This window comes from Nyctibius grandis, chromosome 8 (genome assembly GCF_013368605.1).
Source record: "Nyctibius grandis isolate bNycGra1 chromosome 8, bNycGra1.pri, whole genome shotgun sequence".
Taxonomy (NCBI): Eukaryota; Metazoa; Chordata; class Aves; order Nyctibiiformes; family Nyctibiidae; genus Nyctibius; species Nyctibius grandis.
This window is the reverse complement of record NC_090665.1, coordinates 45,696,469-45,724,430: the sequence shown is the minus strand read 5'-3', so window position 1 is coordinate 45,724,430 and position 27,962 is coordinate 45,696,469. Positions and strand designations below refer to the sequence as shown.

Sequence of the window (27,962 nt, the reverse complement as noted above, 5' to 3'; positions counted from 1 at the left end):
ACGGCGAACCAGAGATCACCCATCTGTTGCTCCGAGGTGAACATGCCAGCAGACTTTTCTCTCCAAGGAGGATCCTTCAACCCCAGCCTTTATTTTCCCTCCCGACTAACCTGTACCTCCACAGCAGTACTAGGGCACTCTCTAAAATTAGGCCTTGGCTGACCCCTCCCCTCGGAGGACGAGTTTAGAGAAGCCCCTCCGGAACCAGGCTTTTCCCTGTCAGGTTTTACTTCTCCCCTCTGTTCTCCTGGCACGTTTCTGAGCCCAGGAACTGACATCCCCGATCACGGTAACGGGCAAAGCCGTGCCCTCGCGTACGCCCCCGCAGCGATCAGGCGGTATCGGACGAAACCCGCATCACCAAACCCCGCGGCTCCCGCTGGGCTGGGCAGCGGGGGCGGCCCCCGGGGCCCTCAGCCCCACAGGAGGACGGCTGAGCGCTCTCCGCCCGGCCGGCGGCGTTGGCGGCGCTCCGGGAGCCGGGACGCCCTTCCCGCACGGCGGGGCTCCCCCGAGAGCCGCCGTCCCCGGCTCGAAGGCGAGCGAGGGCGAGGCCTCGGCCACCGCCAGCCCCAGGCACGCCCGACCGGCGTGGAGGGGAGGGGAGGCGCTGGGCCCCGCGGCGGGGCGGGCACGTCCCCGGCGGGGAGCGCCGCGGGCGCGTGGGCGGGGGCCGCCCCGCGGCGGTTGGCGCCCGCCCTGGCCCCGCCGCGGCCAGAGCACCGCCCCCGGCCCTGCCTGGAAGCCGCATGGACGGCGGGACGGCGGCGCGCGGGGGAAATCACGTGAGGCCTCCCCCGAAGCGCCACCTGAAGGGCCGTACCACCGGCTGGGGGTAGGGGGGGGGGGGGGGGGGGACACACGACAGGCCGAAACCCGCCGGTGCGCGGCGGAGCGCGGCCCGCCTCCAGCCCGCCGCGGGGACCGGCCGAGAAACAAACACACGGAGGCGGAAACAAACAGCGGGGAGGCGACGGTTTGCGGGCGACGGCCGGGGCGGCGCGAGGGGGCTGCGCGGCGCCCCCGCCCCTCCGGCGGGCGGTTGGTACGCGGCCGTTGAGGAGGCGCCGGCGGCGGCCAACCCCGCTCGCGCTCTGGACGCGGTAACCAGATATTCAAAAACAAGACGTCAGCCCACAATGCCGCGGGCCGCCGCCAGCATTACCTCATCCCACAAGGCCCCGCGCCGCCGCTGAGAAGCTTCTAGGGGCGGGGTGGCCATGGCGACCGGCTGATATGCACCGGGCCGGGCCAGCGGCCCGCCTCCCCCGGGAGAGGCGGCGGCAGCCAATGGGGAGCCCGCGGGGTGACATCATGGGCTATTTTTAGCGGGCTCCCGGTCGCTGATAAGTGAAGGGCTCCACGCCGGGAGCGGGCTCAGAGCGCGGGGCGGGCGGCAGCGCGACTCCGGCCGCCGGGTGGAGGCGAGCGGAGCAGGCACAGCGCGGCCGCGGCCGGCACAGCAGTGCGGAGCCGGGCGAGGGCGCGCAGGAAGGCGGGGAAAGTACTCGCGGCAACTTGTGGCGGCGGAGCAGCGTCCCGGGCCCCCGGCAGGAGCAGGAGGAGGGCGGCAGGCGCCCCGCCGAAGCCCCGCGCCGCCCCGCCAGGCCGGGCGGGCTCTCAGCGCGGCGGCACCAGGGACCGCGGGCCCGGCCCGCGCCGGGAGGAGCCTCCGCGCCCCGGCGAGAGAAGTAAGGCTCTGCTTTCTGCTTCCCCCGTCCCTGCGCGGCCGGGAGGGTTGGGGCGGCCGCGCGGAGCGGGGCGCAAGCGGCAGCCGGGCAGCTTCTCCGCGCTGCCGCAGCTCCCGGCGCCACTCCGCGGACTCTGTTCTATGAGTGCAAAGATGGAGCCTACTTTCTACGAGGATGCCCTGAACGCCAGCTTCGTGCCGCCGGAGAGCGGCGGGTATGGATATAATAACGCCAAAGTGCTGAAGCAGAACATGACGCTGAACCTGTCCGACCCATCCAGCAACCTGAAGCCGCACCTGAGGAACAAGAACGCCGACATCCTCACCTCCCCCGACGTGGGACTCCTGAAACTGGCCTCGCCTGAGCTGGAGCGGCTCATCATCCAGTCCAGCAACGGGTTAATCACCACCACGCCGACCCCGACGCAGTTCCTCTGCCCCAAAAACGTTACCGACGAGCAAGAGGGGTTCGCGGAAGGCTTTGTGAGAGCCCTGGCGGAACTGCACAACCAGAACACCCTGCCCAGCGTTACCTCCGCCGCGCAACCTGTTAACAGCGGCATGGCACCTGTGTCCTCCATGGCCGGCAACAGCAGTTTCAATACGAGTTTGCACAGCGAGCCCCCGGTGTACGCCAATCTCAGCAACTTCAACCCCAACGCGCTCAACTCCGCACCGAACTACAACACGAGCAACATGGGCTATGCACCTCAGCACCACATAAACCCCCAGATGCCGGTGCAGCATCCCAGGCTTCAGGCTTTGAAAGAAGAGCCTCAGACTGTACCTGAAATGCCAGGGGAAACTCCTCCCCTGTCCCCTATTGACATGGAGTCACAGGAGAGAATCAAAGCCGAGAGAAAACGCATGAGAAACAGAATTGCGGCATCCAAATGCCGGAAGAGGAAGTTGGAAAGGATTGCCAGGTTGGAAGAAAAAGTGAAAACTTTGAAAGCCCAGAACTCAGAGCTGGCATCCACTGCCAACATGCTCAGAGAACAGGTTGCACAGCTTAAGCAGAAGGTCATGAACCATGTCAACAGCGGGTGCCAGCTAATGCTAACGCAACAGTTGCAAACGTTTTGAAGAGACTGTCTTAAATGAGAACTGTGGTATTGTGGTATAACTAAAACAAAAAACCAAAAGTGGCAGATGCATAAAGCTAATGGTAAAAGCTGAAAGGCTGAGTCCTGCCTGTGCTCTGCAAAGCGCATGTGTGGAAAGACTGGCGAGCCTTCAGCTCGAGTTAGTAGTGAAGCAGCCAGCAGCGCTCCGAGAAGTGCTGTTCCTGCTCAGATGAGATGTCAGATCTTTGTTTAACATTGACCAAGACCTGCATGGACCTAACATTCGATGATCATTCAGTATTAAAGGTTAAACTGCAATAGAAACTGTAGATTGCTTTATGTAGTATTACTTAAGGAAAAAAAAGTGGGAGGGAGGTTTGTGGGAGGCTGATAAACAAAAAAGAACTATTCTGCCTGCCTTCAAGTAAATTGTGTATGTACATATCTTTTTTTTTATTTTATTTTATGAAAGTTGATTAATGTCAATAAACTACTTCATGACTTTGTAAGTTATTTTTATGTTGTTTATTTGGGCACTGCCCAGTATTGTTTGTAAATAAGAGGCTTTTTTTTAGCACTCTGAGTTTACCATTTGTAATAAAGTATAATTTTTTAATGTTTCTGTTTCTGGAAAAGTTCTAGAAGGTTCTATTATATTTAAGAAAAATAAAATAATTAAAATGCATTTCCCCCTCACACTTTTTTTTTTTGCTAGTACCTGAGTTGGGAAAATGCCCTTTATGCTGAACTCTGAAGGGTAGGGATTATGTTAGACTTACTCTGTAATGACAGGCATGTCCTGGAGAATGTGTGAGGAGGAGGGAGAGAAGCTAGATCCTGATCACCAAACTAATACAACTTTTTGAGTTGTCTTGAAGTTGTAATTCCCAAGCGTAACCTGCCTAGCTTGCCTGCCGTGTTCTAGTGGCCCAGTTCAGCCAGCAAACTTCAAGCAGGTTGTGGAGTGGTAGAAAGCCAGTGTATGAAAGTGCTCCATAATTGGAGCAACTGACTACTTGATCTGACATGCTTTTTAATAAATTAATGCCCTCAAGAAGATAAGAAGGCAAGTGATTGTATTAAAAAAAAAAAAAACAAACAAAAAAACCAAAACAAAACATGCTGTAGACTTCAAAAATAGAAATATTCACCTTTATTCTTGTGTTCTTTCCTAGGTAAGAGGTGATCCTTGTTTGTTGACATTTATGACAATGTGGCTGTCAACAGTAAAATAATTTTATAACCCTTTCCCTATCTTAAAATCCTTTCCCTTTTGGGTGTCACTACAGGTTCTAAACTTTATAGCATAGAAAAGCTGGGAAAACTGAACCTAGTGGGAAATGAAAAGGGCAACTTGTTGAAAAACAGCAACTCCTGTTGCTTGTTTTCATCAACTTGCTGAAAATAGCAACTTCTCTGGTACTTCCCAAGTATTTTTTATAAAATAATCTTGTTTTTTTAGTACAATGACAATATAAATATATACCTTAGAAACATGCTACTTAACTTGGGGGTGGGGGGGGAACAATTATTATACCAGGATTTTCACCACTGTACCAAATTCATTTAGTTTAATTAATAAGCATACATTTGAAGGGATACCAGATGTTTTCCTGCTTGCTGTTTAGAGCCAAACACCTAAGAGGAAATAGATGCTATCAAAAGACAGCCAGAAAATATTAGAAATTCATTATTAATGAACGCTAACTTTTTAGAGCAGGCAGTCTTAAAAATGACTTTTTTCCTTAAAATAGGAATAAGCATAATTTTAATTGAAGTGACAGTCTTGTTTAAGGTCACTTCACAAGATGACTAGATAATTGGATATATATACACCTTTACTGGTATCAAAATGATACCCTGCAACTTGCAACTACTGTGGGTCAGTTCCTTACAGGAAGCATAGAAGTATCTTTCCTCTAACTTCTTTTCCTCCCCATATTATATGCATTTTATCACATGAGGGGCTGGTTTAATGTTTAAAATATGACAATATGGTAATCTCCTTCCACATCATAATCCAAGTGTCAAGGTAGGCACTGTTTAGCTGGTGTTTGCTGCTGTCAGAGGAATACAATTGTAACAACACCAACCAAACAAAGGGTTACTAGGAGGATACTGTAGTTTGCCAAGAGTACATTTTGCTGATGTCAGCAACCCGGAAGGTAAGTTGATTTTGACCATATGTAGGAATAGACAGCAGAGGGATAATACACAGCACGGCTGGGTGTGGTTTTACTGGGATTTAGCAAGTGCCAACTAGCAAAATAAGCAGGGCAAGGAGATTAATTACATGCAAAGGTGCATGTTTAACTCTCAACAGTGCTGGGTTATGGAATAGATGTTACTAGCAAGCATTTTGCTTAATCACCTAATTACGTAAAAAATAAATACATTATATAAAATACTATGTTAATTAAATACAGCTGAGTGACAGTCTGCTCCACCCTATCCTAATGCGCACACACAGACATTTAGCATTGCAGTTATGTGTTTTCTCTCTCAAGTGAGATGTTCTGTAGCACAGGCAAAAAAGTTACTGAGTAATAGCACTGCTCGTTAAGTGGGCATCGTCTGACGGGTTGGCTTCTGTGACACCAGTTACTCGGCTCCGTCCAGCTCAGGAGGTACCGGTGTCCAGTCAGAGGATCTACCATCAAGCAAGGTGGTTTTGAGTGCCAGTTATGCAGTTTCACAAGGAGACGAGGGGCGATTTAGATGAACCCTTTCTCTGGTCCCATACCTCGTTTGAGGATCAGGCCTAAGACAGGGCAAAGTAAACAGCGTGGTGGGCAATGAGCCTGTTGCTATCTATCTATCTACCCGGTTCACTTCAGCATAGATTAAAATTTAGCACTCAGTATATTACTAGATCATGCGGTGATCAATATGCACAACGGTAATGACAAGACGTACGTGGTGAAATGCAAAGTTTTAACACTCACTTAACTGCCGAGATTAAAATTGCCTAATGCACTATGTGCTTTACTTCTATAAGGAATAGTCAGTTCTCTCTGAGATTCAGAGAGAAACTCGCTTTTTGTTGCCCCAGCTGTACTCACAAGGGAATATTTTGCAAATAACAGCATTGTGAACATGTATTTTGTTTGGCTGTGAGTGTTGTCAACGGATTCAGGAAGTGAAGTCAGAAAAAGGCAGGGTTTCAAACAGGGCAGGCTACACAGAAATGCCTAGGCAAAGAGCCTCTAATCAGAACAACATGTTTGGGACACAGAAATATTAATTAGAATATGGGTCTGTACTAAAACCAACAAAACCCTCACACTTCTGTCCCATGAACAGAAGTGAGCTGTAAGGGGGGTTTCACCATGATTACTCACTGAATAATTTTCAGTCCAAAGTTCTTGTCGTTACAGAAATAACAGTAGCAATCATCTAACTTACTCTACAGTGGAGAAGAGTTGCATACCAGCCAGTTTCAGTCTCAGAACACAGTAGCAGTTACTAACAGAGTCCCCATCCTTGACTTGCCTACGTCTCTGTAGGTCTAAAAAATACTGACCTCAAACCATGGCATTTTAAATACCAGCATAAGGCAGCGCATACCCACTCAACAGTGAAGTCTAGCAACCAAGAGACACCTTGGCTATCTTTCCATTTTATAGGAAGCTGTCAAGAAATACAGACTATATCCCTCCAAACCTATGTGAAAAATGACTGACAGTTTTGTCCCATGCAGAAGCCTAAGAAATCCATTATAATAATTACTTTCTGAAAAAGTAAATAGGCTTTTCAATGAAGTACATTGCTGCATACGCATTAATGATCTTATCCCCACAACTCTGCGGGAAGCAAAGAAACTAACTTACAGACACCCAGGTTACTGTACAGCCGGCTTACATCATGTATCTAGTATCACACAGCACATATGGACACTGCACAGTGGAGTGTGGAGCCCGAACAAGTGGCAAAATTGGAATATAGAGCTGGATCAGCACAGTGCTCTGCCTGAGTGAGTAACCCTGAGCGAGGCTCTGGGGTTATGAGCCTGGGCAGCGTAACTGAAAAGACTGCGGAGGCAGGTGGACCAGCTCAGGCTGGAACAAGCTTGGGCATCTGTGGAGCACACTACGGAGTGCGGTGTACCATGTCCATGAGAAGTACAAGACAGAACTGAAAAAAAAGAACACTTATCTTTAATATCAAGCTTAGCACTTGATCTGTTCTGCATCTCCTCCTCTCTACCCCTATTCCTAAGACGTAGGTATAACAGCGTAGAGTTACCCACATCAAGAAACTAAAACCAGTTCAGGCAAAGTTTGCTGTGTAGGAAAAAAAAGTTGCAAACATCATAAGCAAACACAAAATATTGCTAACAGGCAGATGGACAGCAAGGAAATAATATTTGTAATTACCATATACACAAACCCATTATGAAACAGAACATACCTTCGTAACAGCCAGCATTAGCTGAGGGACAAGGAGAAGGAAGGTGGTATTAGCCTTCCAACTAAAGAAAAGGAAAATTCAAAATGTAGGCAGTTTGCTTTTTGAGAAGGTAATTCTCCCAGAGAAGTACTTGTTCTTTAGAATTACACGCACTGCCAACACCAGTGCCTGCACTGAAGGACGGGTGGCAATCCTAATTCTACACATATACATTATTGTTGACATGAGCATTATAATATATCCCCTGAACAGAGAATGGTGCTTCTTACAAAGAAAACTTGTAGAAAGTCATCATATAATTTACCGTGAAAGCCTCTGATTACTTAAACAGTTTTAGAACGGTTTTGCACAGCAGGGCCCTCTTTTCCAATTTTGCACATTATTCTTTGCAGTACATTTTTGTTAAGGAACAATGGAACTACAAAAATCAAATTAGACGTTCATCACGGTCCCTTCTGTCCTTAAATATTCTGAAATACTAGAAACACAGTTACAATGGGGAAGAATGGCTTTTTAAAAAGTTAATTAAATATTGAAAACACTGCTAATTTTCTTACTTACAGAGTAACAACAGACATTAGGGGAAAATAAAACAAAACCCCAATTCAGAAAAATGCGTAAAGTGAGTAACCCATTTTTGAAATCTCATACAGAACTTGATAGGTTATGACTGAATTGATTAATCCAAATCTCTACAAAATACCTAGAAACTAACTCTGTAAACAGAAGTGGAGGAAGAACTAATATTTCTTTTCCTCAGTCTCACAATTATTTTGTGTTTTGAGCCTTGTATTCTCCAAGCAGTCTTTAGGTTGATTCCTTAAACAAAAGGACCAGCGACTTGATAGAAATTCCTTTGAACTGTGAACTTTGTTCCTTATTTTCTTTTAAATTAAACCCAATTCCTGTGAAACCTGGCAGCGTAACACCAAAGATGTGGGAAACAGGACACAATTCCACCAGATGGAGCTCAAAAGCAAACTGTCCTGGAACAAGCTGCACAGATGCCTGCAACAGAAGCCTTTGCTCAGATGATGTAGTAGCCAGAAAAGTCTTCAGGTGAAACCCGCTATCATGGAAAGGTACTAAAAAAAAAGATTAATTTTAACAGCTTCCTTAAATTCTTAAAATAATCATTGCAACGAGTAGGGAGATCCTGCATCATTTTAACCATAGAATAACCACAGTTATTTCAGAGGACACTAAGAGTCCCAAATCGAGCATCCATGGCTATTTTTCTGAATGCTCATCCACGATGATGAATTAGTGGGTATGACTTTTAGATGTCTGCTGTTATCATGCCTTTTATGTCTCAGAGAACAAGTCATGAAAACATGCACGATGCAGGCATAATCCAGTGAACGTTGCTATTCCAACTCACAAAGCCATTCACACAGCACTCATACTGAAAAGAGATCACTTAAGAAGTTTTGAATCTCCACTGGATGGCTTACTGGGAGGTTTAAAAGCATGGCCCAGCACTACCAAAACTGGAGCCTTCCTGTTTCAAGTGATGCGCTTCTCAAAGTTGCTGACCTCTGTGTGACTGCAAATCAAAGCACCTTCGCAACTATGAAAAGTTCATTTTCATTTGTGTCCAAAAGGAGTTTTAGAACGTTTTAACAGTAGTAAAAATTGTGAGCTGCTGCACCTGCCTTGCAAGCTCTGGTTGTTGTTTTTATTTTCACCTTGAGAAGCTGAACACAAAAAGTTCCTTTTTAAATGAAGCCATGACACTTTAAAGATACAGCTCAGGATTTATTGAGCTTAACTTCTGACACCTAAGTAAGTTATCTAGGTTAGGAGGTTCCACAAGTTCTCCTTACGGTTAACAGAAAAGCACAGGCCTCTTCAGAGAGTGATTTGGGTACACTAAATTGCTAATTGGAAGTGCCTATGGCTCAGCAGTCTGCTTTTTTTAACTTAGAAGCCTCTAGTCAGATAGGATGAAACCAGGGTGTAATGATTACCTGATTAGAATCAGGAGACACTTCCTTTTACTAAACAGAAAAGTTCTGCAAACATCCACCATGTGTTCGTGATGAACGAATTTCCATATGCAAAGCTTTACTGCATCACATACATAATGTGCCCACTTTTTTCCTTATACAAACACTAAGGTATCTCCAAACATTAATTGTTCAAAAGTCCTTCAAAACTCATTAAAAACAAGACTTACTATGAACCCTCCAGTGGTGTCTCAGGGCCCCATCAAGGTATGATCTTTATCATGCTAAATAATTACCAAGTGTCTGACCCAAATACCTGAAGGGGAGAAAAAGAATCAAATTCTCAAGGCAAAACCCATCTCTAGTTGTCCCGTTTGTCTTTGCTGTCATACAGATTGTCTGTTCTCCCTGCTTTCTGACTGAACCAGATAAAGTATTTCTAAATATATATACTCTAATTAATTAACAAAGAGCTTTTATACGCAAAATTACATGAAAACTATGTAAAGCTATACAGTAAGTATCGCTGACTTCAGGACTGACAGTACAAGAGTTTACAGTTAGTCTACAACAAGGGTACTAACCAAACCTAACCCTTGAAAAGTTAACAGCAAAGTTTCCTTCTCTAAATGATGGAAAGTAAGCAGAATTTAGTGGTCTTTGCCCAGGTTCCTTCTCCTTGAAGCAGATTTCTAACCAGTATCTTTCCAGTGCAGCACTGCAGGCAGCAGCACATCTTTCTCTCATTTCCCACCACATCAGTTTTCAGGGCTGTGACCTGTGAAAAAGCAGGCAGCTTTTCTCTGCACAGGTTTAGATGTGCTTTTAATGCATTAGCTTGGTTAGAGACTTCTGAATTTTACTTCCCACTTCTGCACTCCCAAAACCACCTCAGCTTAGCACGTTTAGGGAAGTGCCCCTGACTAAGCTTCGCAACTACTGACAGCTTTTGCTTCTGTGTAATTTTGTGAAAGTAACAATAAAGTTGACCAATTTGATTATTTTTCAAAATACTGATTGACAGTTACCAAAAAGTAGCACAAGTCCTAAAGATGCTGGATCTACCAGTTTGGGAAATCAGGCCACTGATAAATATTGGAAAGAAAACATGTTTAAAAATCATAGTGTGTTCTTATGTTGGGAAACAGGGATGTCAGAATTTCCAGAGCAGAAAGAAAGAAAATGAGCAAGGGCAAAACATTTTCTCCCAAGAGACTTTTTTTCTTATCAGGAATTTGCTTAGCCTCAGACTAAACTTTTCTTTTCGTAAGAAAGTTACATAGCTCCAGCTCTTTAAAACTGATTGTTTCAAACTGGTACACAGGTATGCACAGTCTTAATTTTTTGATATAACTTGGGGTCTTGCTGCATGACCTCGAGTAGCTTTAGGTGTGGTGATTTAAGAAGCTACGAATAAAGCAGTTTAGGTTTATATGCCAGTTTGTGGACTGCCGTAGCAAACCAGTTGGCCACTACTGCTACAAGGGCTGCTGCTGCCAGGCGAGCACTGACGGATCCACCTCCTGGCCTTAGGGAGCTCACCTTTGATGTGTGTAAGCATTTATTTCACATCGGTGCCAGCCAGAGCAGCCACCTTTTCCCTCCTCCTTTGCCTCTTCTTTTCCACTCCCTCATTTGCGCTGGTAGTGCTTTTTGGACTATTGTAGGATACTTATTTTAATCTGCATTGCTTCCCTTATTCTGTTAACCACACAGCTCTGCAGACACCTGAAATGATGGGGGGCAATCGGGGAAATGGAACACAAATGCAGGTAGAAGCAGAAGGAATGTGGCATCTTCTGAAAGAAATGCTCACCAGCAATCTTCAAATTACCACAGATTGAGTCAGAACTCTTAAATTCATTCTTCCCAATTTAAATTACACTACAAAAATGCCCAGGCACATTTTGCACCAGTTTTACTAACTTAATTTGAATTCACACTTTTGGTTAAACAAGCTTAACTTCCCATATGGACAAACCTATAAAACCTGGTTTGACTTTCACAGTGAACATTTTTCATGCACCCATTAACTTGAAGGAGAACTGTGAGTCCTTAGTATACCTGCTTATGAAACTGTTTTTGTTAGATGACTAACTTTATGCATATATATTTAAAATTATTTAAGAGGGCAGTGAGGTTATTATTCAAAGTCTTATAAACGGAATTTCTTGCACATGTTCCTGATATTGGCTTCCATGTCTGTGTTGAATTTACTTACAAAATACACTACCACACCCAAAATTAGTTTCAAGCTATTTCCTTGGCCCCCTCTGTTCACTCCATTATCATTCTTATGTGCAGAAATTGCTTCTGTGTTTTTCCCTGGACAGGAAAGGCCAGACTGGCAATATGAGAAAGGCTTGTGTTTTAACTTAATGTTAATTGTTGTTGCTTCCATGGTTATGTGCCTGTGTGTTGCATGTGGCAACCTGGTTAACGAAATGCTCTCACAGTTGGTATCTATAGTATCTATTTGCTACTAGCAAAGCCAGTTACATTTCCAATCAAACTCTAAAGGTAACGATGACAAAGTATGGTGACAAAAGCAACAAAGTAATGAGCTCAGGGAAGGAAAGATCTTACAAAGTTATTCTTTTTCTGTTAGAAACAGCTTAATTCCTAAATCTGTTGCAAATTAGGAACACCAGGAGCTCAGTTCAAGAATAGTGCTGCCTGATTTTCTGTAGCCTTTCTAATGATATTCTCTCCTGAAATTTAGTTCTGAGTGTTTTGACACATCCACAGTCCGATCAAAGAAGGAAAAGCTAATGTTACCTGCTTTGGGAACACACTGCTCATCACAGCACAAAAGTGCAGGCCCAGCAATCTGTGAAAGCACACTGCTAACGGTCTCACCCTTTCCCTGCCTCTTCAGGAGGGTCTAACTTCTATGGCGGCAGTAGGGATCTAAGGGCATTAAGAAGAAATAAAACTCCTTGTCTTGTATAACTGTAGAGAAACAGGAACAAGGAAGACCTAGCAACTAACATGCAAAAATCAAACCAGATTCCTCGGTGTTTCTGGGGTTCAGCTCACATCAGACAATAAGTACTGAATTTAGGTTCAAATTCCACCTATAGCTTTACATGAGGAGCTACTTCATGGTGTCCCACACATGATTTTCCATAACCACTGGTTGTGTGAAGCACAACCTACAGATCTCCAGAAGAGAAGTACTGAACTTACCTAATTCTCCTTTTTGCAGGCAGTTCAGGTCTTGGCTTAAAAAACAAAACCAAAAAGCCCCAAACCAAAGAACTATGTCTTGGCCTAAATCCTTCCTCTGGTTTGGATCTTCAGAATAATACTGACTTCACCGAGATCTACACTCTGATTTAAACGACTCTATGACACCATGAGTCTATAAGTTAAAAAAAGAGAAGTTTTGTAAGTATAGGTTGAAAACAAACAGAAACTCTCCATGTAGCCAGTAAAAACTATCACTTTTGCCTATACAGGCAAAGATTATTATCTATAATGATGAAGCTCCAAAAATATATGAAAGGCTCTTTAAATTCATGAGAAGAGTCAGAATAGAAGTAGAGCTCTCAAACACTGAGGATTTTTAATGGCTTTCTATTTCTCTCATTGTCATCCATCAGTATTTGCATAATCTAAAGCCTCTCACTTATGAACAACGATATATTCAAATGTATTGTGATTAATTTATTAAACTATATTAAACTATATTTAAACAATTGCTGTATTTTGATCTAAAAATGGAGTACTATGATGCACCGCATTAGAAAAAAACTACGATTCTTTAAGTTCATTTGCCTTATATATGCTCGCCGTGCCTAACATCACAAGCCTCACCCTAATCTTGACTTTAGCTATTATTTGATACTTTATGCTCTGGGATTCCTTCCTTAAGTCTGAAACCTTAATTTAAGCCAGCTGTTCCACAGTAACTCAACATGTGTGGGATTTTCCCACTAAATGAAAATCATAACTGGGATTTTTTTTTTTAAAGAGATATAATGTCCATTGTGGGATGGCTCCTTTTAAATACAGACAAAGAAACTATCAAAGTTGATTCACCCGTGTAATATGAAAATGATCCTGTGCAACACAGCTGTGTATGTTACTTTCATGCCTTGTCCATGTTATGGTTTAATTTACAAAGTTATGTTGGCTTTTTCAGCTTTCCATTTTTACTGAGCTCTACAGTTTGTTTGAAGCTGATAATTAACACATGAATATTAATATATTTGCCCTCTCAGCATCATGGTATGAGTCTTCATTAAGGTAGTAACATACTGCTGACACTGAAGGTCATGTCCAGTAAATCCTCCTCCGAGCACAGGGGTAGTCCCACTGCCTTTCACAGACTACTACCACATGCCCAAGGTGCACGTGAATTGCTGTCTGGGGTAATCTGCTATTTTGCCTCACTTTTATCCAAGACAGTATGCATCTCAAAAAGAGAGAATAATGTAAGCTGACACACCTAACTTAAAATTTTACTAGCAAAATAGCAAAAACTATTTATCAAAGCTCTGTGTTTCTGTGAGCACCAATTTTTTTTTCACCAAATATTTTAAAATATATAGCATTTTATGCAATATATTGGTATGAGAATTAACCATATATATGCAACTATAAATAAATTCTACATCCTGCTATTATAGAAACACTTGGTTCCCTTATAGCCAATAAAATATTCTAAAACAATATTTTTTCTTCAAATTAATTTTCTTCTGAAGAGTGTACACTGAAGACTGTTGGTGTTCATGGGGGAGGGTGAATACATATACATACGCATCTATAGAATGCTACTGTTATATTATTAAAATACAGAAAATTTTAGCATTGAAATATATAGTTTTTCGATACCATTTCGATCACAAGAAAATGGGAAATGGGCTCTAGAAAAAAAGCACCATTGTACCGGATGCAATGGCATGTAAAGGGTTAAAAATCAACGCCGTATTAAAGAGTAACCGACTGTTTTCCTGTAAGCTCCTTCTACGGCGTGATCTAGGGGAAGGTCCAACTTAAGTGCTGGATGTTCATACAGGATTTCCTATGACTAATGCTGTCAGCATTCAAAACTTTTAATTTAAAATGTGGGCGTTATACACAGATAGGAAATTTACCATTTCAGATCTCTTATTTGAAAATGAATGGAAATTACTCTGATTTTCAGATTCATTTGCTGTACGTGGCACGATAGCACAAAATCAGGAAGTCACTAAGTGGCATATGCTGGGATTGCCTGCCAAGCTTTTACACAAGTCTTTTATATCTGGATAGGATGCACAGGAAGCTTGTACAGGAAGGTCTCTTCCTTCCTTATTTTTGAAAAGCTTTGTTGGATGGAAATTATGCCAGTGAGTAAAAGAGGGGAAGGGGGAACAAACTACCATCCTGGTGGTTTTAGTGCCAATCCATGCAAAACTGAAAGTCACATCTAGATAATGTTAATGCAACCTGTTGTAAAATAAACTAACAAAAAGCAAGCCTACAGAGCGCAAAAGATGCTTAATGGTTTTTGATTCAAATGATTCAAAAATAAAATAATACAGGTAGTAAACCAAAACAGTACAGAAAGGGCAAATCTGAGATGTAATCTGTTACCATTACACTAAATTTGCCAATATTTCTAGCACGCCATGGCCATGTGTACTCTCTAGTGGGTTTCCTCTGAATTCTATTGCAAGCTCTGGCTGCTTCAGATAAATTTTAAATAGTGATATTTTATTGAATTAAACATGAAGGTACTAATATAGCTTGAGCTGTCACTACAATACCCCTTCTTTCATTTCTTAATGTCATGTTGATCCCATTTTCATTATGCTACATTAACTTTTAGTTGAAACTAAGCTTTCCCTATGTCTTGTGACACAAGGGAAAAAGAAGGTTGATCCTCTAGCTCATCTCTTTACTTATTATAGCTAATACACCGCAAAAGTACTTGTTAAAAATCACTGTTCTTTCCTTAATCTGGGTCTTCTAAAATCCGTAGTGGGCATATTACTATTCTGTGTACTGTTATGCTATTCATATTGAGCCAAAGAGGTTGCTTCACTGGGAACCATAATAACAAAAAATATACCTACACCTAGACTACAATGGGTCTAGATGCCTCTTCAGCATCTTCCACGTCACCTGGCAGGAGTCCCAGAAGTCTCGGAGGACACAATTTAACGCTGAGAGTCTTGTAAACGCAGAACTGCTAGTTAGGCAAGGGAAAGACAAAAACAAACCTCAAAAACTTCCTCAAATAGGGAATGCTTCTACTGCACAGTAAAGGAGACACCGGAGTTGTAAATGAGTGGGTTGGTGATAGAGGAATAATGGTGGAAGAGGAGACTCAAAAAGGCATAAGGTAGTAATATTCAAAGGATGAAGAGGAAAGTAGTACTGGGGACAATGGAAGACATCAAAAGCGTTAGAAAGAATAACTGAAGCCCATGCAGCTCTGTAAAGACTGTTGGTGGAGGTGTGCAATTCTCTCCAGCTGGACATCAGAACCAAACATTCAGACAATGAAAGCTATTATTAAAAAAAAAAAAAAAGGATGCTGGTATAATGAGTCAAGCTTGTGCTTTGTCCACTGAGTAGCTATGGTACAGGTAACAACCATATGTATTCATCTGCTGTGAGAAAAGGCATTCCTAGGGGAAAGAAAATCCATGCTGATGTGTTTTCGTTGCTCCTGTGACCAAAGCTAGTTTAAAAAAACATGCCTCTTTATGCAGCAAACATTTCCCTCCTCACAGTGCAGACCACAGGAGCAAGGAATAAAAGATTAGTTCCAGGAATGGGAACAGAGAAGTCTGAAATGAAAGCTCTGGTTCAGATGAGACTGCACATGATTTGCAAAGCGATGGAAACTGAGGGGGCAGCTAGGTCATGCCTTTCCCCTGCTGCATGAATCACTCTTTGAATGGAAATTTGAGTAGGAAGACATAATGGCTTGGGAACAAAGAGAGCTGCTGGAATATCACAGGTGCAGCTGAACAGAGAAGGATGTTTTGGGATATGCCAAGGAAAGCAAACACCATGAATCTGGAGGAGTTGTCAGGACTTTGTGATTTAGGGAGCTATCCAAATCAACAAGGGTAATTCTCACGGAGTCCAACAGACAGGAGAATAGCTGAGGTCCTGATTCAGTGTTCCAATTAATCAATTCCTTAATGCTAAAGCATAATTCAGAATTCAGAAAAAGACAGGAGGTGCTAATGTCCTACTAAAGTTTCTGGGAGTCAAACTTCACTCCACTGAGGCACCTCTCTGTAGTTAGATGTATAATTGCATACTTTGCTGAACTGGAACTAATGTGAGGTGCAGGAATCCAGATCCTGACATACAAGAAGACATACACATTCTGGGGGAACCAAAATAGTCAGTAACGCCAGAGGATTCAAACAGAAGACAGGGGAAGCTCTCAGAACTGGAAAGAGGAGATACCATGTGAAAGAATCAACTCTATATACCTCAGAAAACCCTCTAACAATGAGAAATACTGTGAAACTGAACAAAAGGTACTCACCAAGTTACAGAATTGAGAACAGATTAGAACACTAAGACGAAAGAAACAATCACATGCCTATGATTTTCAAGCATTCCTATAGTAGGAAAGTTAAATTTCATTTTGATGTACAACAAACATAAACTGAACACAAGTAAAAATCCAAGATGACTTTAACTAGTTCATCAGGATGGAGTACACATGAATGATAACAAAGGTAATCAGAAAAATAAAATAATTGAATGCTTCCATATCTTTTTTCCAGAACAAGGAAGGAAAAACCACAATTTTTCTTTAAAAATGTGGTTACAAGCAAGCCCCTTCGGTAATCTGAATTGTCTAAAGCCTAGGAAAGTGGTATAGATACGGAGACTTAGAATAGTGAAGATGTCCTGGTAACAGGTATCTGAATAGTAAGACAAGTAGAATTCAAATGAAAGTTATATTTTAGTCATTTAATATGAAATAACCAAAATCAACTTATTTCTCTCATCTGTTTCAATTGCCCTCTAATAGGTTTAAAGAGTGAATTAACCAAGCCCCTATTCACTACTATCTGCTCTCCCACTCCCAAGACTACAGTATCTTTTTGCTGCTGGCAGTAAGCAAAAAGATGGTGGTGGGCTTTAGAAACTAAAGCTTATAACCATTAACTCAGAAGACACACTGCATTTTTTTACAGAGTACTTATAATTTTTCATACCAGAACAAAAAATATTGCTATTATTCTCCACACTGTGGAAATAAGTTTTATATTTCTTCAAGTTCAGAAAAAAAACAGCCGTGGAACTAAAATAAATAGTTTTGACATAATAATTCTTTTGACATAATAAATAAATACAATTTATATACATTTTACTGTAAATGGATTCCTCAGAGAGGGCAAAATTTCAAAGAGTGTGTGCGGAGACTTCATTAGCAAGACATTGTTTAGGTAAACGTCTGTACTGTGTCTGATGCTTGACATCTACCTGTAATAACTTAATAAATAACAGCAATTAAAACTGGTTTATGATGTGGCAAAACATTATTTCCTTTCAAAGTCACGTTATACCCTACTCATATCTACAGCATTTTATAATCAGTAAGAACAAAATTCTGCTTGCATACTGGTGTAAATTCAGGATAGTTTTTCACAAATTACATCTACAAAGCAACTTTGGCCAAAAGGCTTCTGTGGGAGATCCAGTGGCACCACCATATTCACCTTCTGGGGGTAATGCTGCCAGTAAGGTTAGCCCGATGAGTGGGGGGGATGTAACGAGGATCTTGGACTTCAACAGTTAAGATTAGATTCTATAAAGTATTTCCTTCTGTAAGATTTCACTGACAGAGTGTATGTTCCTGACTCAAAACCACAAGGGCTTCTTTGGTTTAAAACTGAAAAAAAATCTGCCCATTTTGGAGAAAAAACCTCCCTCTCTCCATTTGGTTTTGCTGGTCCTTGAAGCTGCCTCAGCATTTAGTAACTTAATACTTTTACATCATTTGCATTTGATGCTAATGATACGAGGGCTAGCATTTTGCCATAGCTGCTTTCTATTAGTGTTGGACTGAAAGGACATATTTAAACTTCTAAAATGTAATTATTATAAAAATCATGACACTGATACAACTTTAAGCCAATGAATTGGAAAATGGTATCTCGTCTTTAGTAAAATCAGTATTAGTGTCCATACAGGTTCAGTCAATAGATTAACAGGCTAATTAGTTCTTAAATTTAAATTTAGCTTGTGACTACTAGTAAAGACTTCTGCAGAATAAATATGTATAGAAACAAATGACTAGTAATACTCATCACTTAGACACAAAAATGTTAATATTTCTTTTTTTTACTTTGCACTATGAAAATAACAGTAACTAAATATATAATTCATGATGTCATTACTAACATTTTTCTGTTCATTTCAAACCAACTTTTATTTTATTTATGTTCTGAAGCAAGAACATCGTTTTTCCTTAGCTCTGCGAAGCCAAATAAGAAAGCTTTTTTTCCTTCTACCTCCACTATGTTGCTTCTCAGAAAATTACCTGGCAAGTAATTCCATGAAGAACTTTGGAAAAATACTTAATCTAATTATTCAAAAACCTGAATGACAAAAAATGGTTTCTAAGTAGTTTGGTCACTCTTCTTAAAGTTCACTAATACATGCATGGTAAACTGAAAAACAATCCTAATCCTCACTTTGGCTGAGTTATGTGCATTAAGCCTCATTCCTACAGTTAGATCCAGATAGACAGCCTGCTCCATCAGCATTTACAGCCATCAGTGGCACTTTGCAGATGTGTATTACCCATTTACAATTACCCCAGGCTGGGAACTTCATAAAAGTACACACTAATCTTCGGAAAAAAGAACATTTTGCATTGTAGGGGTGCTTAACACGATTTCACTTGTTTATACTTGAGGAAATAGTACTATAGTGTTGGGCTAACACCATGACTTGTATTGGAAATAGAATAAAACACATGAATTATTATATCAGCTGTTGTATTGTTACTTAGCATTTTGAAAGCATCCATGAACAGTGGACAAAGCTGTGAAGCTGTGCCTTCTGCGTGGTACCTCTTTCAAGAACAGGACGTGGCACAGGACTCTGCAGGGGTGGTTATGCCCTGCCAACATGCAGGTTGCAGAGAGGGTAAGATGGGAGCCCAGTGTGCTGGTCTGAGATGCAAAACCTGAGACTGGACAGATCGGCTTTCCCCTCCCTGAGGCAGGCCCCCGCTCAGGCCCCTGATGCTATGCATGTCCTGTGTGTGCCAGTACCACTCAGAGGACGGCACTGCTCTAGGGAACACCTCATCTTTAAATACCAGCCAGGGTAGAGATTTCTCAGCACCAGGAAGGCCCCAAGCCTACTCTCTGCAGAAATATGACTAACACAGGCAAGATCACTCGGTGCCAAAGCTCCCCTTTTGACTTCCCTAATTCACTGCAGTTAATCTTTAGGCAAACCTAAGCACTACATTTTGTCTCTCTTGGAGCCATTCTGACTAGTCAGCTTCTCTTCCAGTGTTGTAATAAGTCAAGTACACTCCAGTCATCATCACGAACACTTCTAACCGTCTGGCTATACCTAAACATAGCTCAACCTCAACCAGCTAGGCCACACTTAGATTTCTGGTTATCCAAAACAAAGCTTTATTCCTGAGCCATGTTTATTAATGAGAATGGCTTGATTACCAAGATATATTTCTCTATCCCTCATGGTGTTTAGATAATGATGTTGGCTTTACTATCTCTTACAGACTAGTTATTCTACAGCAAGATACGTTCCCAATAAACAACAGGCACCACCGTAAACAATTGTCTTAAATGAAATTAAAGTATGTATTGGGAAACATAAAAATACCACGGTGAGTGAAACCGTGTTATTAGTGCTTGGCTTTCCATGAATTTTATCAAGAAAATGCCCTAGAGAGCACCAGAAGCCACGGCATCCCTTGGGGCACCCATCCCACGCGGTGCAGCAGAGGCGGCAGCGCTGGGCAGCCTCGGTGGAGAAATGGCGCCCCCTGCTGGCGCCTGGCCCCCACGGCGCGTCCCCTCCCGGGCCCCGAGCCGCCCGCAAGGTGCAGCGCGGGCTCCTTTCATCCTCGAGAAATTAAACTAGAGAAAATGAAATGGCTATTTGATGATGACATAGCAGCGTGAAATAAGCTAGAAAACAGGGGCACGTGTTAATTTAAGAAATAAATGTTCATCTCTGAGAAAACAATACTTCAAAGGACAACAACTTCAAAGCGCTCTGTAACTTCAAAGCGCTGCACCAACCGTAATAAACACTTAGGACATGTCTGTGAGGTAGAAAAAAATCTCCTTTTTAAATGCTTGTGTAAACAGGGCACAGAGATTAAGTGATTTGCCCAAGGACACAAGTTAGTAGCAAAACTGAGACTGCATGTCAGAAATACCTGGCTCAGGCCTCCTTTCTGGGCTGAAACAGGGAGCAGATGCTCTCTATGTGGACATTTACTCGGCAGAGGCCAAACCAGAGATGTTTCCTATCAATAGCATCACCTGTCCTTTTTAAGGCCTGCTCTAAACTCTACCTTGTTGTCCTCAGCTGATATCCTCCCACAATGCCAGTGCCAAGTATACATAGATCTAGCTGAATTAAGGTAATGTTACATATACACAGAGTCTTACTTCTGCATTTAACAATGGTATTAGAGCTTACGTGGTCTATGTGAAGGTTTTCAGTACTTCTATGTCAGGACAATCTACCCACTATAGGGTTCTTGACAACACACTGAATTAAAATACAATCAGCACCCCTACAGCATGAAGTTTCTCTGATGACACTACTGAAGCAGAACCTGCGCTAGTACCAATCAGAATTTTTTACTATGATGTCCTTCTAGAGTAAAACATGAAATTTCCTCAATGCTTATAAGCTGATCTGCTATATATCCCGCTATATACCCATATTGCTGAACAATATCCGTAAGTGCTACCTGACAAAGACGACAGAAGCAAACCCCATCATTTTCTTTTCAAAATAATGTAATAAGGAACAGACCTGGGATACATGGAGCTAAAGAAGCCAGCAGAAATAAAAGTGGTCTGTGAAGTACTTAGCAAGAAAAAAAAATCACCTTATGCCCCTCAGACAGCAAATAAATGTAAAAGATAACAAAGGTGGCCAAGGATTTGCCTCTTCCTCTGTCTGACTTCTTTCTTTTCTTAGATCTTCAGCAATATTAAATTTTGCCATTCTTATTTTTAATGAAGAGCTTCCTGGTGATCCCATGTGTTTGTGTTCTCAGGTACTTAATTAAAGGAGAAGAGGTGTGGAACCTAAATATTTTTCCCTTCTCTAAAACATTTATATGTCAAATAAACAGAGCTAGTAAGTTAAAAAGATACAAACAAAACGCATGCTTCAAATAGCCAGTTCTGAATCTCTTCTCAACTGTTTGGGTTTCTAATCTTTTTGTGAAGTCAAAGTTGGAACAGAGGCTTAATTCTAAAAGTAGTTAAAATACTAATTAAAAAATAAAGGCTTTTAAAACATAAGTTCTAAAAATTAATACATACAACAAGCTGCCAAAATTTTCTTGTCATATGTAATTCTTGTTTTAAGACAGAATTTCCTCATAAGTCACATACTTACAATGAAGAACTTTTTTAAAAAAATGCATGATTATATTTTCAAGACTGTAATTTGCATCTAGCAACAAGAAATTTGCTGCATGTTATTTTCCCAAAATGAAGTCCCGCAGTGGCTCTGAAAGAGATGCTGCCTGCATATATTGTTCAAATGTTCCTCCTCAAGGCCGGTTAGGAGTACTGCACCCTTCCATTTGTACTGGTTACTAGTAAAATTTCTGTATTCAGAACACTAGGAAATTAATGCCATACTAACAGACTCTTAAAGAGCATCACAATTTCTGTTTTTAAATGTTTCAGGAGTTCCAAAAATTCTTGTGCTGTCGATATTAACGACACTGCTCAGCACTCACGTGACGTTTCCCACTGCCAGAACTCAAAACTTCCCTGTGGAGGTAATCAAGTATCGCTATCTCTGCTTCGCATGGGAACAATAATACTGATGACATAAATTTCCCATTTCACCAAACTTTAAGTAAGGAATATTAATTTACTCAAGACACGGATAGATCTTCAGAACTTTGTTAAGTCAAATCTGAAGACTAAATCATTTGCAGATCACAGACTGAGTCATTAGCAGATTTGGGAACACAGTTCAGACCTCTCGGCTCCCTACAATAAACCATAGTTTTCCATGTTATGCATTAACAATCATTAACTAAATGACAAAGGTTTTGCTGTTCTTGGTGTAGTGCCCTTCTTTGCATTTCAGAGGAATTATTGGGCTCTCAAATTGGCTGTCCAATCTGCTGACTTGGAAACTGGCTGGCTTTCAAAATATATATTAAAAGTCTCGCCTTTCCCGGCCATTTCTTCAATAAATCTTTTTCTTTTTTTTTTTAAAATAGAGTAAGTTTTGTGATCTTACTTATAAAACTAAAGTCAACAGAAAAAAAAAAAATCTTATCAGTCACATTGTACATACTATTAAAGAAAATACATGCAAAGGTAGCAGGACCCAACCGAAAGGGCAATGAAGCAAGAAACAGGTGGCAAAATTTCCCATTTGCTTAAATAAGGTTAAGCTTTCAGCTTTTCAGCTCATTTTACTTCTAGCTCTTAGAGAACACTGTAATCTCAATTTCTCTTTCAATTGGTTTCAAAATGTGTAGATGATTATTACTTTATTTCCTTCTCTCCATAAGGAATTTTAACACCAATAAGTTAAATTAATTACAGCTCTATTCAAAGGTCCTACACCCATACTGAAGACTATACATATTCACAGATTTGAAGCTCTATTTAATTATACTTTAAACGTTGCATACTGAATCACATGCCTTGATCCACCTCATGTAAAAGAATTACGTTCCAGACAGACTCCAGGTTACAGCAGGAATGACAAGCTGAATAGCCTTTAAGTTAAATATGCCTCATAGACTGAAGTTGTAACTCATATTAGAAAGGTTGGATCACTTTTTATAACCAGCTGCTTATACAGTTTATTTTTATCTAGGTCTTTGTGTTTTTATTTCATTACATTACAGGCTTTCACCTACGTAGCTAGCAAAGTGTACTCTTTCATTTAAGATCACACAAGGTATGTAATCATGGCAACAGTAACTATGCTGTGAATTTTCTTTTGTCATGTTTAATAGACCGGTCATTTAGGCACCTACAAAAAATAGCTTGGCCAGGGGAACAGAGGAACTCGATAAACAAATATCTTCTATTCAAATATCAGATTCACAAAAGCATTTTTTTCTCCCTAATTATGCATAAAAAATCTGGAAGACGTCTTCCAAGTGGAATATCGTTACATATCACGGGTTTTTGTTTTGTTATTAAACTTCACTTGTTGCTAAGGAAGAACAGAGAAGATCAAAGGACTTCTAACAACTAGAAAACCAAAGGTGAGGGAGTTTTGATTTCTTTCTCATTCTTTAAAGATTTATCACTGAAATACAATGGTTGTTGGTTCCTAGTTCTATGAAAAGAATGTGTGAAATGATGTGAGCCCGCATTGCTATTTCATATTTAACTTCAAACATCAAACAACAGCTCAATTCACTTTTTGATTAGCAACATGATCATGCATTCCACTAGCCTGTTTACAAATCCATACGCAATTGAAGTCCTAAGGACTAAAAAAGAAGAGCTAGCAGAAGGCATCAATGACCCAGACCATCTTCTGAACTGGCTGATAGACAATGGTATTTTTACCCCAGAAAAAAAGATGGTCGTGAATTTCTACAGGACACGAACGGAAAAGAACTCTCGAGTTTTAGACATACTGATTTCTCAAGGTGAACGAGCCTGCAGGCTCTTTTTTTACCCATGTTTAAAGCAAGTGGAGCCAAAACTTTATAGCAAGATGAGAAAATATGTCAGTGAAGTAAATAAAAGCATTGGAGATGCTAGAAGACAATTGGTAGGATATTTACTCGAAAAGGACAAGGTTTGGTTTGAAAATAGCAGTGAACGGCACCAGGAAAAAAAAGACAGTCCTAGAAGAAAAAAGCAAGAATGGGCTATTAAGAAGAAAGGAAAAGAAATTCAGCTTTCAAGGGCAGCTAAACCTAGAAAAGATCATGCTGACGTTGGCGTCTTTGACGCAGTCGCTAAAGGCTGTCTTTCTGAGTTAGAGAAAACACTGAAAGATAACGATGTTCATGCACTAAACTCTTCAAGTGAAACACTTCTGCATGTTGCAGCTGCTAATGGACATCTAATGATAATGGAGTATTTGATCAGCAAAGGTGCAAAGATAGATGTGAAGGACGAGAAAGGAAGAACACCACTGCACAGGGCTGCTGAGAAAGGCCATGGCGAGGCAGTGAAAGTGCTTCTCCAACGTGGTGCTTCTATGTACAGTTTGGATACGGAAGGCAAGACACCACTTCACTTGGCTGCCCAGAATAACCACAGTCACACCTTGAAGGTGCTCCTGAAAGAAGAGGTAAGAAGCAACGGGAACCAGCACAACTTTTTGCATATGGCAGCTGTTAAGGATGAGAGCAGTCTGGCAAAAATGCTTTTAAAGGCTGGCGCCTCTGCTGATGGAGAGGATGAAAGAGGATGGACTGCTCTCAGTTATGCTGTTTCTCGGGGGTCTGAAAATACTGCAAAAGTACTGCTAGAAGCCGGAGCCCATGTTGATTCCAACACGGCTGAAAGAGCCTTCAACAGCAACCACCCATCCATCTTCAAAACACTACTAGAATATTCTAAAGATTTGTCGTCTGACATAATGGAGTCAGCTCTTTTTAGAGCTGTACAGAAAAACCTGCCCGGTATTGTAGCAGCTTTAATTGACAGAGGTACGGATATAAATGCCTACAATGAAATGCAGTACACTCCCTTACTTCTGGCGTGTGAAACAGGCAAAGCTGAATCAGCTGAAGTTCTAATCGAAAAGGGAGCAAACTTTGGAATAAAGACTCCTGCTTCAGACACAGCTTTGCATTTGGCAGTTCAAGCTGGGGCTGCTTCCACCGCAAATCTGCTTCTGTGCAAGGGGATGGAAGTTAACCTCATGAACAAAGCCAACGAAACCCCGCTCCATGTTGCTGCACGTCATAATAGAGGAGCAGTAGCTGGCCTTTTAGTTAATGCTGGGGCCAAAATTAATGCTGTCACTAAGGAGCTTGTTACTCCCCTGCATGTTGCAAGTCAAAGAGGTCACACCGATGTTGCCCAACAGCTGTTGCACCACAAAGCCGATGTTAACATTAAGGAAAAGCAGTCAAAGTCACCTTTACATTTTGCTGCTGAAAGGGGAGACAAAATAATGGTAGAGATGCTTCTGAACGCTAATGCTGACCCCAACGCACAAGACAAGGAGAAAAAGACTCCCCTGCACACTGCAGCTGCGAGAGGACACCTTGGTATTGTGAAAGTTCTGTTAGCTAAAAAAGGAAGATTTGGAGCTAAGGACATGGATGGATGTACTCCGATGCACTATGCAGCCATGAAAGGAAGCACAGAGATCGTAAAAACTCTTCTGACATCAGGGAAAAATAAAAATATTGATGATAGAAACATTTGGAGAAAGACCGCACTGCATATTGCAGCGGAATATGGACACAGTGACTTGATAAATCTCTTACTGAGCTCTGGGGCAGCCATTAACGCCTTAGACAGCAGCAAGGATACTCCATTGCATTGTGCGTGCAAGGCTGGTCATTTTAATGCTGCAAATTCCCTTGTAAACTGGTCACAAGGAGAAAAAGCAAATTTACTAGCTGCTAATAGTCTCAAAAAGACCCCATTGCAAGTAGCAGAATTTAATAAAACAGAAAATCAGGCTCAAATTGTAACACTTTTGAAAAAGAAAATGTTTATAACAAAATGAAGGTGTAAAGCAAAAACTTCTAAATTTAAATGCAGAATTCTCTTCTAATGAAATCTGGATAGCGCTGTTGCCCACTATGATTGAGCATTATGTTAGGGCAGGCAGAATTAAGTTAGCAAAGATGGCTATGGGAAAAAGGGATCTTAAAGACACTGTTAAACTTCGAAGTATTGATTAGTCTTTTGCTTCCCTCACGAATCTCATGCTTGGAACCTATTTAAAAAGCACCAGTCTTAAATATATTGTGTATGATCTCCTCTAGTATAAATCAAGACTTTAAAAAAATATAAAATAACTTTTTATATATCTGCGAGTATTAGCCTGTATGGATAGTTAAGCATTGTTTGGTAAAATCACATTTTTAAAAAGCCATCTATTATGAATAAGGAGACATCTGTATCCTCAAGGATACAGAGCATAGAGATGTTTGAGCAGATAACACTAGTTTTGTTTAGCTTAGGCAGACCTAACTGCAGTGCTGCCAAAAGAGATTGATGTGCCCTCCCTTTCAGCCCAGTCACGCATGCCTGCTCGAGGTTGTGCGTGTGAGCTGATCCAACTTAGTCCACAGCTATAACTGAACAAAGGGGAGAAGCAGGGCAGCAGACAGCTGAACAGCACTGGCTGTCCTGAGGCTAATGCAGTATTAGCTAGGTTTGTGCTGATCACAGTGTTGTGCTCTCAGCTAACTGGAGATCAGAAGGCATCTCCCTGCAAATTTACTAGTGTAGGGTTGCTCTACTCTAGATTTACTAGACCCACTCCCCATGCTAATAAATCCTATCATCAGGAGGCTTGGTATAAACCAACCAGAGGAGTAGTGTGTGCCCACAACTTTGCTAACACAATGATGTTGTTTTCAGGACACTATTATGTGCTACACTGACATTCCATATTGGGCTGGACCCTCTTTAGACATTTCTGTATTATACCCTATGACACGGCATTGACAGATCCTGAGACTATAACAATTATTCTTCTTTCTATCTTTCATCATACCATTTGTCTAGATTTTGCATTTTGAGGTAGAGATAATGAAAGCCATCATATTTGCTGTTTATTAATTTCACTTTCAAATCAATTCCAGCACAAAGATGAAATGTTCAGAATAAAAAGGTTGCAACAGAGTTTATTGGTTCAAAATATTAGTACTGTCATCTCTTGAAACAGAAACACTTTCTTGAGTCGACGGACGGTTCTCTGTGGTCACCTTCTATATAATGACAACCAACCCTCACGGTTCTTCACACTTCCCTTCAGTACATGATTAGATGCCCAATTACCACGAAGGGACAAATACTTCTTGTGAAATGAAACACAGATTTAAGAACATACGGGAACAAAACTGTGACTTTTATAGCCATGTTACCACAGAACCCGCACAACAGCCTGCTGCTGTCATCTTCTAGGTGAACGAAAACACATGACCGCGTGCCTGGAAGCCCACCGCCTTAGGAGGCCAGCACAGCCGAGTCTGCAGCACGATGCCCCGAGGCAGCACCCCTCTCAGGGCAGCCCACCACGCTCCAACGGGCCCGGCTTCACGCCGAGCAGCTCGCAAACCGCCGCTACCCCAGCGCGCTTCAGCAGCCGCCAGCGAGGCCAGGGGAATCGCCAGGCGGGTTTCCCTCGGCCCTGAGGCACGGCCTCCCCTCGGGGCGCTCCCACCCCACAGCGAGCGCTGCAGCAGGCACCAGGGCGCGCGGCCTGGGCGGGCTCCAGCCTCCCTCTGTCGCGGCCCGCTCTCCCCCCTCACGCTAGCGCTTCCCCCTCGGCCCCCGCGCTCCCCCATCCCCGCCTGACGTTCACCCCTTTCCCCTTCGCTCGCACCCTGCAGGTCTCCCCTCAGCGCCCGGCCCGCCCCCCGCTGCCCCTGCGCGCCCCGCCTACCCCAGCGCCATCTCTCCGCCTCCTCCCCGGCTTCTCCTCAGGGCGCGGCCTCACCCGGCGCGGCTG

General features: G+C 42.2%; 3 protein-coding genes across 8 annotated transcripts in view; 2 read left to right on the top strand and 1 right to left on the bottom strand.

Moving 5' to 3' along the window:
• FGGY (FGGY carbohydrate kinase domain containing) overlaps positions 1-27,947 on the bottom strand; it is a 325,680-nt gene extending 297,733 nt beyond the window's left edge. For 4 of the 6 annotated variants that reach the window (XM_068405659.1, XM_068405670.1, XM_068405672.1 and 1 more), the window contains exon 1: positions 27,897-27,947. The gene's annotated coding sequence lies outside the window, so the exon portion shown is untranslated. Of the gene's footprint in view, positions 1-110; positions 490-1,165; positions 1,183-27,896 lie in introns of those variants that run through there. The other 2 variants (XM_068405661.1, XM_068405660.1) reach the window with 2 other exon arrangements.
• On the top strand, positions 1,213-3,266 carry JUN (Jun proto-oncogene, AP-1 transcription factor subunit). The gene has a single exon (XM_068405674.1). The coding sequence runs from the start codon at positions 1,832-1,834 to the stop codon at positions 2,774-2,776; it is 945 nt and encodes a 314-aa protein (XP_068261775.1). The 5' UTR covers positions 1,213-1,831; the 3' UTR covers positions 2,777-3,266.
• LOC137666881 (CARD- and ANK-domain containing inflammasome adapter protein-like) lies at positions 23,739-26,006 on the top strand. Its single transcript, XM_068407141.1, has one exon. The coding sequence runs from the start codon at positions 23,739-23,741 to the stop codon at positions 26,004-26,006; it is 2,268 nt and encodes a 755-aa protein (XP_068263242.1).
• Positions 27,948-27,962: the final 15 nt, after the last annotated feature.

What these genes read in the sequence shown, in the direction of transcription:
- JUN (XM_068405674.1), top strand. Translation starts at nt 1,832, where the DNA reads ATGAGTGCAAAGATGGAGCCTACTTTCTACGAGGATGCCCTGAACGCC.
- LOC137666881 (XM_068407141.1), top strand. Translation starts at nt 23,739, where the DNA reads ATGATCATGCATTCCACTAGCCTGTTTACAAATCCATACGCAATTGAA.